The sequence below is a fragment of the Ceratotherium simum genome, chromosome 4, assembly GCF_057802395.1.
Source record: "Ceratotherium simum simum isolate JZ-2026a chromosome 4, ASM5780239v1, whole genome shotgun sequence".
NCBI classification, from domain to species: domain Eukaryota; kingdom Metazoa; phylum Chordata; class Mammalia; order Perissodactyla; family Rhinocerotidae; genus Ceratotherium; species Ceratotherium simum.
In genome coordinates, this window is record NC_141903.1 from 17,167,445 (window position 1) to 17,186,515 (window position 19,071).

The 19,071-nt window shown below is 37.2% G+C and overlaps 1 protein-coding gene across 1 annotated transcript in view; it reads right to left on the minus strand.

The window, feature by feature from the left end:
* Nucleotides 1-855: 855 nt before the first annotated feature.
* The window catches only part of GABRA1 (gamma-aminobutyric acid type A receptor subunit alpha1), a 55,590-nt gene continuing 37,374 nt past the window's right edge, over nt 856-19,071 (minus strand). The window contains exons 8-10 of the mRNA XM_004428557.3: nt 10,601-10,753; nt 5,531-5,733; nt 856-1,614 (exon numbers count right to left, since the gene is read on the minus strand). Coding sequence (XP_004428614.1) covers nt 1,303-1,614; nt 5,531-5,733; nt 10,601-10,753 — 668 coding nt within the window. The 3' untranslated portion in view covers nt 856-1,302. The remainder of the gene's footprint in view (nt 1,615-5,530; nt 5,734-10,600; nt 10,754-19,071) is intronic.

Here is a 19,071-nt window from a genome sequence, read left to right on the forward strand (position 1 = left end):
TAGGGAAACGTGGCATGATTTGAGCAGATAACAACTGACTTACTACTGTACACCAGACAACAGTTTGAAATTATAAGCTTTCTCTACATAAGTGGACTTCATATACATATATTTTAAGTTCCATCTGATTCCTACAGGCTGTTCTGATCTTAAATGCAGGCTCTAAGGGTGTTTCCACAGCACTTAACAGCATTCTAACAGCTAAGAGCGGTCAGTCCTACACAACATTTTAAGAACACAACTTTAAAAAAAGTAAAAAATGTACAATCTCATGCTGTATATTTACATATATAATTTATATATTCTATTTTTGTTTACTAGTCATAAATATCAATCTAAAGCTTTTAATGTACTGTTATATAAAATAATACATTCAACAATTCTAGAGCTTGCAAAATATTTTTACCCCTCTAAAAACATCTTCATAAGGTGAATCAAGTGATTATTGGACCCATGTGCTATCTAGTTATAGACAGGATGGAAAAGGGAATCTTTTTTAATTGTTTTATTTTAAAAATTTTTTTTGGTTTTTATTGAGTGTATGTCTCTGTTAAAATGCTTCCTCATTGAGTCTAGTGGTAAGAGCTCAGATGATAGTTAAGTAGCCTATTTAAAGCATTTCTCTCCATAGGATTAAATGTGCTCTACGGTGAGGATCTGCACCTTTGCCTATGCAATTTCCATGAATTTTAAAATAGCGTTTAACAACAAAACAATGCATGAGGCATTTTTAAAAGGAGAAAGAATGGGGATCTTTAGCTTTGGAAAAAAAATGTTAAAGCTATACATTGGTTTAGAAACAAAACAAAAATGTAAGCACACTGTAGTTTGTGCAATAAAGACAGATTTTTAAAATTTTTTCTGCATTAAACATTTATAATTTATTCTTTTAAACACCTTCACATAAAAATATTTTTGACATATACAGTATCTTTTTTTAAGAGTATTTGGAAATACATATCTACAAATGACCTGGAGTGATAGTTCAGTTTTATTTTTCTTCTACTTTTCCTCATATCTTTGGACCTACTTCCCCTTCATTTCCTCTCTCTTTCATCCTGTCTCCTTCTGTCGTGATTTTGCCCTCTTGCTCCCTCTCTCAGAATCCTGTCTCTCAGCTGTATACTCTGCTCTGCTCTGGACTGCCGGACAGGGGTCTGTTGTTCTTGCATGAGTCAGGGAAATAAGGAAACCTTCAAATTCTTTAAGACAGTGGCAATAAAGCAGATGGGAATTACCGCATTGAGAACAGAAAGCAATTCCCAGTGCAGAGGACTGAACAACAGAATGTGAATAAAGGACCTACTGATGCGGGGTGGGGGCTTTTAGCTGAGGCTCTCTGTTTAAATATGTAGCCCAATAGACCAAGTTAAAGATTCCAAATAGCAGGGGGAAGGCTATTCTTGACAGTCGGTCAATTTTGCTGACACTGTTAAAGGTCTTCTTGGGTTCTGGTGGTTTTGTTTCCGGCTTGACTTCTTTTGGTTCTATGGTTGCACTTTTAGCAATGGTGGCTAAGCCAGGGTCACCCCTGGCCAAATTAGGGGTGTAGCTGGTTGCTGTTGGAGCATAAGTGTTGTTTTTCTTAATGAGAGGATCCTTCACTTTCTTTGGCTGTAGAAGGAAAGAGTAAAAGCATTTTGTTTAGTGTGGAAAGCAAGTTTATAAGTTGCTGAGCAAAGTGGCCTTCACTTTGAAACTCAAATCTGTGCTTTATTTAAAATCTAAGAAATGTAATTTATGACTATTATTAGGATAAATTAAAAATGCAGACACAAACATCCAGTCATAAGATTAACAAGTTTGAGGATCTAACGTATAGCATGGCGACTATAGCTAATAATACTGTATCATATACTTGCATGTTGCTTAGACTGGATCTTTAATGTTCTCACCACAAAAAGGAAATAGTTAACTATGTGACCAGGTGGAGATGGCAGCTAATGCTTTGGTGGTAATCAATTCACAATATATAAATGTTATTAAATCAACCACATTGTACACCTTAAACTTACACAATGTTATGTGTCAATTATATCTCAATGAAGTTGGATAAACAATGCAGACACAATATTTTCCAGGCTTTCCCATCAAGAGGTGGAGTCTATTTTCCCACTCATTCAAGTCACTAGACTTGTGACTTTGGTAGAGTGATGCTGTGCCAGCTTAGGAGCCTATCCTCGAGAAGCTTTGCAGTCTCAGCCTTTACCCTCTGGAAACATGCCACTGCCATGCGAAGAAGCCCAGACTGGACTACTGAGTGACCGGAGACCATGTGCAGTGAGAGGCTCAGCCAGCACCAGGCCCCAGACGTGGGAGAGAGGCCATCATGGATCTTGTCGCCCTGATAGAGCCTCCAGTTTACTGCAACCATGTAAGTAAGCCCAGGTCAGACTAATAGAAGTCATCCAGGTCATTCTCAGCCTAAAATGCTCGGTTGTTGCTTTAGGTCACTAAGTTTTGGGGTGGTTTGTTTTGCAGCAATAAATTACTGAGACAATTATTATTTGCTTCTTTTCCCCATGTTACAAGTGGGAAAATGATAAAGCAGGGTTATTCAGGGTGTCCCGAATTCAAAGCTTGTTCAATGCCAGCTGTTCATCAACGGTATCTGTGCAATGATTGACAGCTGCAGCATTTCTTAGGGTTTCTGTCATATAGACATTTCTTAAATATGAAGTGGATCATTGTTTAGAGCTACGTGGTCTGATACAGTTGCCACTAGTCACTTGTGACTACTGAGCACTTGAAATGTGTCTAGAAATGTGGCTTTTTTGAGATGTGCTGTAAGTATAAAATATACATAGAATTTCCAAGACTTAGTATGAAAAAAAAAGAATGCAATATATCTCCTTAACAATGTTTTGTATTTTTTACATGTTGTAAAGATAGTATTTTTTATATATATTGGTTAAAGTGTATCATTAAACTTAATTTCACTGGTTTATACTTTTTAAATAAGGCTGCAAGAGAATTTTAAATTACATATATGGCTCACATTCGTGGCTCATTTTTATTACTGTTGAACAGCACTAGTCTAGAAGAGTGGTTCTCATTCTTTCGTGCACTAAATAACCAGATTTTTTTTTTTTTTTGGTGAGGAAGATTAGCCCTGAGCTAATATCTTTTGCCAATCCTCCTCTTTTTGCTGAGGAAGTTAAGTGCTTTTAATAATTAATACTTTTTTTTCACTTCTGAAAATGTTGAGCTCCCTCATATTCTTTGAGAAGTTGGTATTTCTTTCAGCAATTAACCACATGAGGATGGGTCTTAGGCAGGCTACTGTATGCTCCCTCGATAATATGATGACCTACAGGAATTTTCTTCTTATTTTCAAGTTATACTATGTTAGAGACTGGAAATTTAACTTTCCTGAAAACACTCACTTGGTCACAGAAAAAATATTTTATTCATCCTCTCTGAATGTCAAAATGAGACGTAGATCACACTGTGACCACACTCCCTGTAATAAACAAATCAAACTGGCAAAGCCCTGGGGAAGATTTTTACAGAGGCATAAGTAATTTATAGAAAAATATTGTCTTTCTTATTAGGGTGATCAATATAGATATAGATGCATTATTTATAAATATATATGTTTACAGAGGTATAGAGAGATATGCTTATACCAAATCTATATATGCACAATGAATAACAATGACTGTAGATTGATAGAGATTAAAATATTTTGAAACAGCACTTGAAAGACAATATAGGATCACAGAGAGATAAATATAAACTGAACTATGAGCTCACCAACGCCTCAACTCAAATTCTATGCTTTCAGACCAAATTCAATTCATCTAACCACTAGTCACTAACAACTGATGCTGATGAGCCAGAATCAGAAAGACACTCGCCTTTTGCAGCACGCAAAGAAAATGTTAAGATAGAAAAGCAACTTTTCCCAATATTTGCACCTCACTTTTCAGTTGCAAATCACCAATGTTTGCATGTCATTAATTCTGAAAATCTTTAGTAGAGTTTCAGTGATTCAAAGTTGTGCATTTTTAAAATTTTCACCTCTTTTACTCTGGACCATGCCTTACAATCCATAGTGTCTGAGGATCACCCATCTCCAGATTTGTCTCTCTCTCCTTTGGGCTGCCTGTCTGTTCTAATACAAATGGAGGCCATCAACGGCTAAGGTAAGTATTTGAGGATAGTTCTGTCTCCACTCTCTCACCCTTCTCTCCTACTGGTAAATGCAGTCTCTTTTTCTTATCTTTTTCTCTCCTGAACCTGATTCAGAGATTTTTTTTATATTGACCAAACATGTGTCAAGGCAGGGTGAATTTGGAGGGCCTCGTTCTGGTACATGTTGGCTGCAACAGTATATCCTATACAGAACCTTCTTTGCTTTTACTTGTCTAGGAGATCACTGGGATGTTCAATTGATTCATCCATGGCTGACGGGTAAATCTAAAAGAGCTTTTACTTGGCAGCATATTTTCTTTCTTTCTTTCTTATACATATATTAATGGTACATCTTATAATAAGTAACACTTTAAGTCTATTAAATATGGTAGATGTTTCCACCACAAAAGATTCTTCTTTCTAGTACATTTGTGGAGCTGTGGGAAAAATATCGCTAAACTGACTTCTTTGCTATAGACCCTCTCAGACTCTTTAATAAACTGGGACTCTGTGATACAGTAGGCAGCATTATTCAAGTATATCTGACCACAGAACTGTATTTTCAGGGACTATCTCAAGAGACTAGTATTCAGTGGAACAGAATTTTGGGAAAGTTGCTGTAGTGACTCCTCCTAGATTCCTTCTAGATGTCTTACAATCTCTGTGTCTCCGACTTTGCCCTTCTTTCCACCATCCCAAGGCTCACCTGTATTCTGACATATTTTTCCTTCATACCTCAGAAGTAAAAATATCCTCCCCAACTGTGCTTTAAAACCCACTCTAAAATAGGTTCTAACTGAGGAGAACAGTGATATTCTTGACTTGATAGTTTTCTACAATGAAGAATTTTTCTGAGATTTCTGTGTGTTATGAGCCTTAAAGCAAACACCAATTTTGGAAGGAGAAAATATGTTTCCTGCTCTGTACTTCACTGAAAATTGGAGATAATGCATTTTGCAAACTCAATTAAATTGAGGCATTATAGTAATAATATATGACCAAAGTGATTAGGCTCAGAAAACAACCAAAAAACTATGATTTCCAAGTTATAAAAATTATAATGATGTAAGTTATTTGCTCCTAATGTCAGGTTTGTTAAAACTGTTGTTAAGTCAATAGAAACCATAGGAAAGCATACCTGAGTAGAAATATTTACCTTTGTGTCTTTCCTTATCTCTTTCACTCTACTCTGCACATTTATCCACTCAAACAACCTCTCTCCTTAGCAATAACAAAATTATCATAGCACTTTATCATTTATGACATAAGAAAAACAGAATGCTCATTACCCTCTCTCTGCATTCCTCATCCATCCCCCAAGTCCAAACATTCTATCTCATAGGTTTAAAAAGACATAATAGTGATATATCACAGGGGATATTAAAGCATTTACCTTTTCTGGAACCACACTTTTGCCATCCCATGCGTAACCTCTCTTGGTGAAATAGTTTACTGTGGCAAACTCAATCAGAGCTGAGAACACGAAGGCATAGCACACTGCAATAAACCAATCCATAGCAGTTGCATAAGCCACCTTAGGGAGGGAATTTCTGGCGCTGATACTCAAAGTTGTCATGGTGAGCACAGTTGTTACTCCTTAAAAGAAAGAAATTCAGTGAATTTGTAAGTTCATACTACAGAATTTCATCTCTGAAGTTCAGCATACTTAAGGAAAGGGAAACCAGCAGTACCGCAGACAGAGTGTGTTTTCTAGTTCATCCCATTTTGGTTTGAGATGGATGAGTTTTAATTTAATCTTAGTGTAGTTTTCAATTCATGGTATGGCAGTACTGAGGGGTATCTCCTGGAGGGATAAACTGCTCTGCTATTGAAAAGCTGTTAATAAAATAGTGAACTCCTTTAAATGGGCATCTTGAACACGGTGTCCTGGATAGGAAAGGAAATAATATTCCCTCATTGTCCCCAACTCTTTGAAATAGAAAACATAGATCTTCACCGTCTCTAATCCACAAGAAATCTCTGGATCCTCAGCTCTGTTTAATAGTCTGTCTGTGTACCCCAAATGTATAAACCAAGAAGCCAATAGCTTCTTGATAATTGATAGATAATTGAATTATCTTAGGATAATATATTGTTACATTATTAACTGTTCTGCTTTTACATTATTTTTTCCTGATTCTGAAATAGACATTCTTTTGAAGAAATTGCTGAAATAAGTTGCATGTAACTTGTTTGAGGTCACATAGCTCAAAAGTTGCAAAACCAAAATTTGAACACAAGTCTGTCTGATTCAAATGTCTACAAATTTTCCCTTTCTGTTAATGCTGCTTCATCTTCCCTATTGTGTCAATCCATGCGTAGTGATTCAAATTACCTATATTCAAAAAAGTTTTCACAAAACTAAAAAGTTTTTAGTTTATTTAGATAATTATGAGTTGGTATGTGAATGATGATATCCATTATTGTTCATTTAACAAATTAATATTATCAACCTACTATATGTAATGCCCTGTACTAGTTAGAATATTTAAGATTCCTTTTAAGCCATTTGAAAATGTATAAAAGGACAATTCACAGTAACTCAAAGGGGGTGGCTCAGGCTGCAAGGTGTGGAAAAAATTCTAACCTCCTCCAGTGACTAGTACCAACCTCACCACTTACTGGCTCTATGGCCCCAAATAAGCAAATTAACTTCTTAGGGACCTCAGTCTCCATATCTGTAAAAGGGGTAATTTAAACTTCATTCTCTTGACTGTCTATATCATTGTCGAAATTCTAAGGGAGGGAAATTTCTGCACATTCACTAGATTATTTGAGAATTAAATGTAATATGTGAAAGCATTTTAAAGATGATTATTGTCATGGAAAATATTGCCAGCCCGTGTGTCTAAAATTCATATCTATGATTCCTCTTTGGATTAATTTTTAGAGAATCCACAGGGTCACACAGCTGGTAGGTGGCTAATTTGTCTGGGCTGCTTTAAACTCTGAAATAGTCCCTAGTTTTCCATGAATTTCAATGCAGATAATCTTTGTAACTATATTAGGAAGTCATAGGATTAAGAAGAAACACTGAGCCTTTACTAAATCATATTTTTGATACATGGTCAAAATTGTAGGGAACAGACTTTGAACTATGGAGGTGTTACAGAAAGTTCTCAGGCATTATCCATATTACATAACCAACAAATTGGTTAAGGAATATTGGCTGGAAAACAGCCCACAGATTTACATATCAATATTAACTTGAGCAAAGAGCAAGGTGATTAAATCTCAGTATTTGGAGAACAGAGCAACCCAGTTTCAAATCCCAGCTCTATAATTGCTGAGTGACCTTGGTAAAATTGCCTAACGATTCTGAGCTTTTGTTTTTTATGTTTTTTTTAATTATTTCCTTGTAAATTAATTTTAATAAGTCTAACTCAGAGGGCTGCTGTGAGCATTAAATAAAATAATGTAATAAAGTGTTTAGCACTTGGCCTGATACTTACTAAGGGCAAAGTTAATGACTATTATTACTGACAACTTCAGTCCTTTTTGATAAATCCCTGCTATGATGAATTCCTATTTTTTCAAATTTTGGTTTACGTAGGCAGCTGTCAGAAGTCATTTGGGAATGGGTGTTCCTAAAACAAATGCATCCATAAATTTAAAGCAATTAAGAACAGCATAAAGAGAGGGGTGTGTGCGCGTGTGCGTGTGCGCGTGTGCGTGTGTGCGTGTGTGTTGTCTTACAATTCCTGCTATAGGGAAAAGGAAGGGAATGAAAGTGTGTTAAGCATCTGTTCAGTTCCAAGTATTGAACCTGACAATTTACATATTTTATTTTATTTTTCTCACTTAATCTCTTAAACAGCACTCTTTTACTTTAATTGTAACTCTCATTTTATAGACAACTAAAGCTTTGAAAAATGAACATTGAATCTAAAACTTGGATCTATCTGGCAGCAAAATTACATGATCACATTGCCTCCAAACAAGAGAGAGCATGCAAGTTCAAGAATATGATGTTTAAGACATAAAACAGCCTTCACCTTTGTTGCATTCTGGATGCATTTTAATAAACTGTTACAAAGTACCACTTTTATGTTTTCTCCTTTTTGTATTTCTTTAAACACTTGTGACCCTCTCAGGCATCTCACACAGCTCAGAGGAATGTGCTGAGTTCAGACTTAAAAGAATAAAAACATGTGTACTAAATAAATGTTAAAAGGCTAAAGGTCTAGGAAAATTGTATTTGTGATTTTATTGAACTTAAAACATTAGATATATAACTTGATAAACAGAAACACATGCCACGGCTGAGTGTACAGGTATGTAGTTATGTTCACCAAAAGGGCACAAGTCGGCTGAGATACCAGATTGTTGAAAATGTTAAGAGAAAGGTTTTTGATTTATAAAACATTCCAAAATGCTTTAGAGAATTTCCAAAAAGGAAGGGTCGGACTTGGGGTGGGGGTGGCAGGGGGGAATCTTCTTCCTATAGTGCTGGGCTCATTCTACAAAATACACATAAAGTAAGTATCTTCCGTGTTCTAATTTTTTTTTTTTTTTTTAGTTTCTAGTGAATATAGGGCTCAAACTACATATACATATAGAAGTGAGAATCTTTTTTTTTTTTTTTTTTGATTTTATTTATTTATTTTTTCCCCCCAAAGCCCCAGTAGATAGTTGTGTGTCATAGCTGCACATCCTTCTAGTTGCTGTATGTGGGATGCGGCCTCAGCATGGCCGGAGAAGCGGCGCGTCGGTGTGAGCCCGGGATCCGAACCCGGGTCGCCAGCAGTGGAGCGCGCTCACTTAACCACCAAGCCACGGGGCCGGCCCAGAAGTGAGAATCTTGACAAGAGTTCAATCTTCAATTTTAATAAATGGCTTCAATGCTAGTTAATATTGACAAATGACAATAAGGCAAAAAAAGAGTTTGAAATGAACTCTTCTTTTGCTCTATAGCTGCAATCATTCTGGATCTTGATTTACCTGTGCACTTAGGTTATTGTCAGAGCAAAGGTTTGGTCGTTTCCAACATAGAAGCACCTTGCTAATTTCAGAAGAAAAGACTCTTTTGGGGGCACTTGTAGCAGAGTCTAGCTTTTTTCTGAGGTAACTGGTTTTTCACACCTTGCACATTATTGAAGGATGATATCAGAGAGATCTCGGCACATGAATAATCCTCAGTTTAGATTGTAAGCTTCTTAAGGCTTTTATTCTGTAGTAAAGGGTCTTAAAGAGAGCATGTGCCTAGCTGATATTTTTGGAATGGACCTTGATAACTGCACCTTTCACCAATAAATAGGTGGTTGTTATTTCCAAATGAATGATGCTGCCTACAACAACCCCGTCTCATTCTTGTCCTTGCAGCTGGAGGTCACGTTGGTAGTGGTGCAGCGTGGTCATCTAGGGCACAGACTCTAAAGCTAGGAGTTTAGGTCTTACTCCAGACTCCTTCACCTAATAGCTTCTGACCGCGGGCAGGTTACTTAATCTCTTGATCCTTAGCTTTCTCATCTATAACACAGGGATAATAATAGTACAGAGGATTCTTTTAGTGTTAAATAAGATAAGATGGGTTTATTTCATAGAACAAAGTCTGATATAAAAGCACTCAATAAATAGTATGTATGACTTTATCATTATTCAAATTTTAAGCTCCAGATTATAACATTTGTGAGGGGAGTGGCTTATGTTAAGATCATTGCTGCATTCTGTGCCTAGAACACAGTAGTGGCTCATAGTAGACTCCAAATAAAATTCCCTGAATGAATGAATGAATCAATAGGTTTATTATAATGGAATCTTTTGTTTATGTCAGTCTGAAAAGTACAATTAAGATAGTGTACTCTGATATAGACAGAAAATACCGCTATATGAAATATAAACGTTTAAAATAAGAAATTAGGGGGTGAGTTTTCCTATTAGTGAAAGGTTATTGCCTTTTAAACAATTTTCCATTAGATTGCCTTAACTTGACTCATCTAGAGTATTTAAAACATTTTAATAGAAAAAAAGTACATACGTAACTCTTCAGAAGTGCACACATTAGGTAAAATGAGGTATTCCTGCACTGATATGATGGTCGTTAATGAGCTGTCCCTCCATAAGGAACCCCTGCTTTCATATATGTAAGGAAGTAGTTCTGCTGATATTTTCTCAGATTCTCAAAATATACATGATTATGTATTCTAAATGTATGATTTAAATATTAATGTTTCTATGTGTGCATGTTTTAATCTATCACGATGCATTTTATGCCTGCTTTATTACATTTCTCTCCCAAAATGTCAAATCAAATGTTCATTAATCCCATCTACTTACATGCACTAAAACAGCTTACTATTTAAAAAAAGAATTTTTTAAAAATCATACTATAATGAGAACGGTAATTCCTTGAACCTTTCTTTGTACTAACTTCAGATTTTAATGTACCATTCACTCTATTTGCCGTGTCACCAGCATAACTTGCCCTGCAGACCATTGCATGCATGTCTTGATCGGCACTTACCAAAGACCGTCCTCGCTGGTACAGACTCTCTGTTGAGCCAGAATGAGACTTGGGAGAGAATAACCGTCATTATGCATGGCAGATATGTTTGAATAACAAAATAGCCAATTTTTCTCTTCAGGTGGAAATGAGTGGTCATAACAACATATTCTCCTAGAGGGTGAAACAGACGGTAAGGTTGAGCAATTTGACTTTGAAAAGAAGTTATCTCTGAGTTTTTCTATTAGCAGTAAAGACCTGGAGGTTTGACACATCCTTTCTCCATCTGACATTTGGTTCCTGAAGAGAAAAGCTTTCATCCAGGAAAGAAAAGATACATTTTTAAAACACTCCAAAATAGCTCTGAGGATGAGATTGAGGTGCCAAAGATCTCACGGATATTCTTACATCCTAATCCCGGTACATTACACATTTAAGACATAACTGAGCACTATTTACACAGTGTCTTTAATGACCATGAAGGCAATGTGCCTAGATCCTAATGACGTACGCCAATGGATGAGAATGGACCAGATCACCAGAGTGTCCACTGCAGGACAGATCCAGGCTGTCTAATGAGAGGGCTTTGGTGTCCGAGTCAGGAGAGCTCAATTTTAGCTCCAGCATGTCCTTTCAGGAGCTCTCTGACTTTGGGTAAGTCATTTAGCTTAGCCTGATCTTCACGATGAAGAAGAGAATGGAATAGAATCCAGTGTTTCTCAAAGTTTATTTTGAGGAACACCTTCATCAGAAATTACCGGGTAAAGTTCTAAAACATGTCATTCTTCAGGTCCCACCTAGAGACACAAAACATTCTTTGAGGTGGGGCCAGGAAAATCTGTATTTATAACCAGCTTTTGAGCTTGTCCTAATTCCTAGCCTGGTCTGAGAAACAGTGGACTCGCTAGGCACTCTCCATGGTCTTTATAAACTCTGAAGCCTGATTTCATTTAGAGGTCCAGAGCAACAGACACACAACCCAAACTGCAGGAAGTTTTTATTACTATTATATTTTTTCAATTACAAATCTTAGAAGTTTTAGCTTTATTCACTCTGAATATATGCTTAGCTATCTGTGGGTAGGCTGGAGAGAAACACGTATATTATCGCTAAGAAAACCACTCTCTTTGGTATTCACATTTCTCTGTCTTTCTTCTTCCCTTCACACTTTTCCCTACTCAACTTGTGATTCACATCTCAGTCCATGGCCATCCAGCTTCAGCCCCTATAATGCGGCTGAAACTGCTCAAAACCTCAGTCTTAAAAAAGATCTCCATCTTCAAGCTGGGTGCTCACCTTCTCTGCAGCATTAGGAATTAAGCATTGCTGACTGCCCCTACCATCCTGATAGCCCACTCTTAGTTCATATTCTCCCTTTATCTCTCATTTTGAGCTTCTTCTGCTAACTCACTGATTATTTCAATCAGTGAGTATTTACTGAATTCTTTCTGTCAGGCACTAATCTTCATCTTTCTGCAGAGAAAATGTAGAGGTTCCTGGTGTAGCTCTACCTTCAGCTTTCTTCTCCACTTTTTTCTTGACTCTAACAGGGAATTTTCCTTCCTACTCCCGTGCTTCTAGTGTCACTTCTATCCAGATGGCTGCCAAATCTATATCTCTAAATGACATTGCTCTCAAAAATCGCAATCTGTATTTCCAAATATCTACTAGACGGTTCATAGATATATTGATTTTTCACTGACATCACCAACTAAATATGTTCAAAACTGACATTAGTTAACCTTTCCCATAAAAAATAATACCAACAGGGGCCGGCCCCTTGGCCAAGTTTGGTGCACTCCGCTTCAGTGTCCCGGGTGCGGACCGACACCACTTGTTGGCAGCCACGCTGTGGCAGCAACCCACGTACAAAATAGAGGAAGACTGGCACAGATGTTAGCTCAGGATAACTCCTCCTCAGCAAAAAATACAAAGTAATAACAATAATAACAATAACGACCAGCATACAGCAGTGCTGCTTTGCCACTTAGCCTTCATCTCTAAATTAATGGCAGTCATTCGTCTAGTCCCTCAGGCTAAAAACCTGGAAGTAATCCTTAGATGGTGAGTAGGGCTTCCGAAAGAGAGAGAAAGGAATCAGTTGATCATCACAATTTTAATTTCACCTGTGCAGTCTCTCTCAGTCTCTCTCTTATCTCATGGCCACTGCTCTTATGTCCTTTGTAGATTTCTTACAATAATCTATCACCTGTCTTCCAATCATGTCCTAAATCCAATTTTCCCTAAATTTTGATGTCACAGTGATCTTTTTAAAGCATATGTAAAAACCTTAAAATACGTTAATGGAGTCGCATTATCTACATCAGGATTTCTCAACCTCAGCACTATTGACAATTTGGACCAGATAATTGTTTGTTGTGGGAGGCTGTCTTGTGCAGGATATTTAGCCACATCTCTGGCCTCTACTCACTAGACGCCCTTAGCAAACACTCTGCACTCCCCCAATGTGACGAGCAACAATGTCTCCAGTTTTACATATTAACAAGCAAACTCTCTAACCTGTATTCAAGACTTTCCACATCATAGCTCAAATATGCATTTCAGTCTCACGTCTCATGTCTCACCACACATTTTCACATCTCATAATCTTGACCTACAAAATTCTCTACTTGACATCTTCTGTTACTGAATTTTTTTTTTTCTTTTTGGTGAGGAAGATTAGCCCTGAGCTAACATCTGTTGCCAATCCTCCTCTTTTTGCTGAGGAAGATTGGCCTTGGACTAAGATCCATGCCCATCTTCCTTTACTTTATATGTGGGACGCCTGCCACAGCATGGCTTGATAGGCGGTGCGTAGGTCTGCACTTGAGATCCGAACCTGCGAACCCTGGGCCGCGAAAGCAGAGTGTGCAAACTTAACCACTATGCCACTGGGTCGGCCCCTGTTGCTGAATGTTTTGTTCATCTATGGGCTAGGCTCAGCCCAAGTACCAAGCCCATAGTGGAATAGGAAGAAATGTACTGTAGAGGAAAGCATTTGCCTTGGAAGCAAATGAATTTGGGTTCTATTTTCTTGCTGTGTAGCCTTGGGCAACTCACTTAAACTCTCTGATCCTGTTTCCTCATCTATAAAATAGTGAGAAGCATATTGTAGGGAGAATAAAGAATAAGGGCTCTAACTAAGATTATGCTACATAAGAGTTTTAAAGTAAATTTTAGTTCTTTTCTCCATTTTCTTCTCTTTTCTCCTCAATCAGAATGGGTAGAAGTATTGGTAGAAAAAATGCATTTACTCTCTCTATTAAAAAATCATTCATGCATTCACATATGCTTTCATTACTAAGCATGATAGTTATTAATGATAAAACCTGCCATTTACTGATCAATACTGAGTAACTTCAGTTTTATTTACAGCTCCTGTTTATATTTATAATAATATCTCATACTTTTTATTTTAGATCTTTATATACTTATATCCTTCCCACCAAACCGAAAGCTAATTGAAGAGAGCGATAGGTCTTTGGACATAGGATGGTCTTACATATGCTGAGTATTCAACACCTGCCTCTGGTGAAAAGGGCTGCACTGAGGCCTAAGGGCGCTCATTCAAATGAAGATCCATGAGGATCTCTCTTTTGAAAGGTAAATAAAATGTTAACTAATTAATTTCTTTTCATTTTCTGTAGATACTTTTGGTGATGTTTTCAAGATCATCTGAAAGAAGTAAGTGATTCAAATTTGAGAAAAATGCAGAAAACCAATTTTCCCAGGACTCTGCAAAAATGTAGCCTTGTGTGGACATAGCTATGTTACACGTCACCCTCCCAGGAGTGTGCATTATTATTCCTAACCATTCATTTAGTTGTGGCCTGCAAAATGTCATCAGCTCAAAAAACAAATTCCATCTTTCACATAATGTCGGAAAAATGAGAGTCTACATATATTCCACTACCATCCTTTGTTGTTTGCAATGTGACATTTTGGGAAGATTCTGCAAAGAATATGATTTTGGAGACCTGAAGAGCTATTTTTTGACATTATAGTTGTTTTATAAACCATTTCCTTGCTAACAAATTAAAGAGAGAATAGTAGAATTTCAAATCTTTTAAAATCATTTTCCTAAATTAAATAAAATCTAAGAAGTTTTGGCACAAATTGTTTAAATAAGGAAAGGAAAGGCAGCAAAATTAGAATCATGTTGTAATAGTTTAAAAATGAAAGAAAAACACAGCAAAAAAATCACTCTCCTAAATTGGACTGAAAAAGTATGTCTAGACATCAAGTGCTTATGCACTAAGCATGTTAAAATCTTTTCCTCTAATTCAACAGCCCAGAAGGATGGTAATTCAAACATCCTTGCACGTCATGTAACCCTGAGGGAAGTTTGTAAATTAGATGTGGCAATATTTCCAATTCATTACAAAACAAAATTAAGGACAGGGGAAGAAGAGAAGCAGGGAGATAATTTTGTAAAGCAGCATCAAGGGTTTGTTTAGATCTGGCTTCCATTCTTTGCTTTCTCCAATGTTAGTTACTTAAAGAATAAATACCTTGCTTAACCTTATTTGACTTCAGTTTTCTCATTTGTTCAATTAAAATGATAATGTTTTACTTAACTGTTCCTGGGATGCTACAAAGCTAAAATGAAATAATAGACGTGAAAGTACTGTTTAAAAATTCTGAGTCACATGCAGATTTGCAGTGTAAAGATAGAAAGATTAAAAATGTATTCTCTCCAGCTCAAGAAATCAACCATTCACTTCAACAAAATTGCAGTGAACATTGATTCCATGTAAAGCTGTCATTTACCTTTCAAGTATTCTAAACTTAATGTTTTCTAGAAATGCTACCTTTTTAAGAGGAACGAGATATCAAAAATATTATTGAGGGCGGGGTTGGTATTTTAATATCTGCTTCAAAGAGTACTGAAATAGAAATAAGGAAACAATGATTATAGTCTTAGGCCACTTAGCCTTTCTGGACCTGTCTGTTCATCTTAAATACAAATAGGTTGACCAGATGACTGTAGATATCGTGCCCCCGCTCCCCCTTAGGCCCCCAGTTTTCACATTCTATGGTTATAAATATTTCTCTGGCGATCATGTACTAGGCTGTATGAATGGGAGGCCTGAGGCTTCTTTGATGAGTGTTCATCAACCTTGTTGCTCCCTCGTCAGGGAAGACAGCTGAGCTCCTCATTCATTTTGACCCTGCAGGGTCATCCTGAAATCAATTCAAGCAGAGAAGACTGTCTCTAGAAAAGAGCATCCCACAATTTCTCTTGGTCATCTGTTCTAAGGATGAACAATAGCCATTCATAAAAAAGAGACATTCTTATTCAGCAAAACTAACCTACATTTTCTTTGATCAAATTTATCTATTGACTTAGATAAAGATAAGGACTTTCCAGTCATCACTGTGTGTTTTATAAAAAAGCATTACACATTATTACATTCTTATTGTTTTCTGGCCGTGATAGTATTCTTATGCCTAATAATTTAATTATTTTACTTCTCTGTATAAATCATGTTTTCACGTCCTTTAATCACTATTATAATTTTCTGCACAGGCTCTCCTTAAAGAATTACGGAGGAAGCATACTGTGGTATAGCAGAATGAGAAAGGGGCCATGCCTGGGCTCTAGTTTCAAACTGCCTTTCCTGATACTTCAAGCAGAAATGATCTCTTTTTCTTTATGTCATCCTGTAGCTCTCTTGTACTAACTCCATAATTATTATTAATAGTAATATCTAATATCTATTACATAATGTTTACATGTCAGATACTCTAAGCAGTTTACTTGCATTATTCTCATTTCAATCTCGCCGTGGCTCATGAAGTAGATCCACTTATTATCTCCAAATAGTACAAGAGAAAAGATGAACAGAGAAATGTCGTGCCGAAGGTCACACAGTTAATAAGTGGTAAAATCAGCATTCAAACCCTCACTCCAGAGTCCACCCTCTTAAACTCTGTTTAAGAGTTGCCTGTTACTAGTGCATCGTGTGGTTGAGAGCACATACTCTGTAGCTAGACTACCTAGGTTCAAATCCCAGCTCTGCCACTGCCTAGCTGTGTGACCTTGGAAAAACTGTTAAGCTTTTCGGGGCCTCAGTTACATCCCATCTGTAAAATGGGGATAATGATAATGCCTACATCCTAGGATCGTTGTGGGGATTAGATGTGAGGATTAGAACAGGGTCAGTACATGTTAGCTACTTATATCACTCAACCATGAGCTTCTTGAGGGCAGGAACGATGTGTCGTTCATCTCTCTTCTCCAGGCCCATTCACAGTGTCAAACACAGTAAACGAGCAAATGGTTGAAGGAACAAGTGAATAAATTAATGAACAACAGAGAATTGTATTGGATTTGAAAGCTGACTGGACTCATCCTTCTGTATGTGTGTAAAGGTATACTCTGTCAGGTGAATAAGTGCATTTCAAACTAAGTCTCTAACTCATTTTCTTTCCCCAAATCTGATGGCAGAATCCAGGGACGGGATTGTACCTCTAATGTGTTTGCGCCAAATTAAAAAATCCAAGTATTGGATTGAGCCTCATATTTTTTTCCTCCTATGTTATTCAGGCAATCTAGAGGTATTTTGACCTGAAAGAGGTCACTGGTAGTGTGTGTTCGCATGTCTGTTGGTTGCAGGCACGTGGGGATTGCAGGCAACACCTTCTAATCTTCTAAGAGGTGATCTGAATTGATTCTCTCCCCGCAGAGAATTTTAAGTTAGAAAAAGATGCTTTTTATCTAATCATCCTCAATGTGTGTGTGTTCTTTCCTGCCATCATTCTTAGTCTTTTGGCAGAAACAGGGAGGTAATAGTATTCAATGTCATTTATCTTAATGTTTTCAGGGCTCCACAAGGAGATGTGAAATATGGGATTGAAGACCTTACAAAAGATCTTTGTTTCTTCCCACAGAAATCTATCATGTTGGGGTTTTGATGAGCTAAAGTACACCCAGAGGAAGCGTAGTTCAGTATAGTATGTGGAGTTGAAAATGTACATTAGACTGAGCTCCCACATTAGAGAATTTGCTCATTATTCTCCTCACTGCCCACCCCCCACCCCTGTATCCATTATGGGAATGATAAGAAAAAGCTCTTATTTTGTACAAATAAACTTGCTACTCTAGCACAGAATGATGACTTTTAATGGACCCAACTTAAGAGGTCCAGCCAGCTTGGTGGTGGTGGGTTGGGCCACTGTCTCTCATCCCATTGCCCCTGTTTGTGACTGTCTTTCTTTTTGAAATAACTAGAATGTAAGTAGGTTGAATCCCTTGGAAACCAGAGGTGAGACAGGTCTCCAAGATCATCAGAACAAGCCACTCATTTTACACACATGGGAACTGGGGCATAAAGAGAGATACAATGATATGTAAAGGTCACTAGTGTTAGAACTAGAAGGGAGGCCCTCCCTCCTCTCAGCAACCTTCATGACTTGTACATACTTCTACTATTGCACGCATGCTTCTGCACTTGAATTACTGTTTCCTTGACATCACCCAACCTCCATCCTAATCATACTAGTGGAGAATTTCTTGAGGAAAAGTTCTGTCTACTATTCTGAATGCCCTGGGCCTAGAACAGTGATTATTTGGTTCCCAACAAATACAGATTAACAAAATACAAGTCAACCCCTGCAGCAATCCTTCTTCGAGTATCCTGGGCTGGATTCATTTATTTTTTACTCACTAATTCAAAACACTTATTTAGTGCCTCCTCTGTATCAGCTACTATAGTAAATAACAGGGATGCAGAAGACAGACGTGGTCCCTGCCCTCACAAAAATGTTAATCACAGCACTCACCACCCATTTTGATAATTATAGTTTATGTGTTTGTCTTCCCTTAGACCTCAGATTCCATGAGAGCAAGATCTCTGTCTTGTCTGTCATTGACCCTAGTGCTTGTCACAATATCCAGCTTATAATAACATTCAATTTTTAAAAAGTAAACACTGTTCATTTTAGTATCTTTTCCAACATAACTTGTGAGGAAGAAAAACGTTCAGTGTTTTCCATGTTCTGGGGTGTTTTCAGGACTACAGCAGCAGCTACTACATATCCTTCAGAGCAGCTACTATATAACAGCCTGTTTAGTGTTGCACTTGCATCTTTACTGCAAACCGTAGTCCCCATTCTTAGACGAGACCGGGGTTTCTAACTGGATAAATGACTTTCCCAAAGTCACAAAGCTTCTAAGAGGCAGGACCAGGACTTGAGTCCACATATTTCTCACTGCAAAGCCAAACACCTTTCCACTATGCAATGTACATTTCCAATGTGGGCAAAGCTGAGAAACAATCTTCTCCATTTTTCGAAACAAGAAACATAAATATTTGAGCTTCTAGGGCAGCAATAGATGGCTTGAAAGCAAGCAAAAGGCAGATCCTGTTAGGCAGGGACTATCCATTAATCCCAGTAAGATATATTGACCCATTACTTGAACATGTTAGAATGATCAGGGTCCCAATATAAAATTCAAAATCTAAGAAAGAAATTTTTCTGAGAAAAAT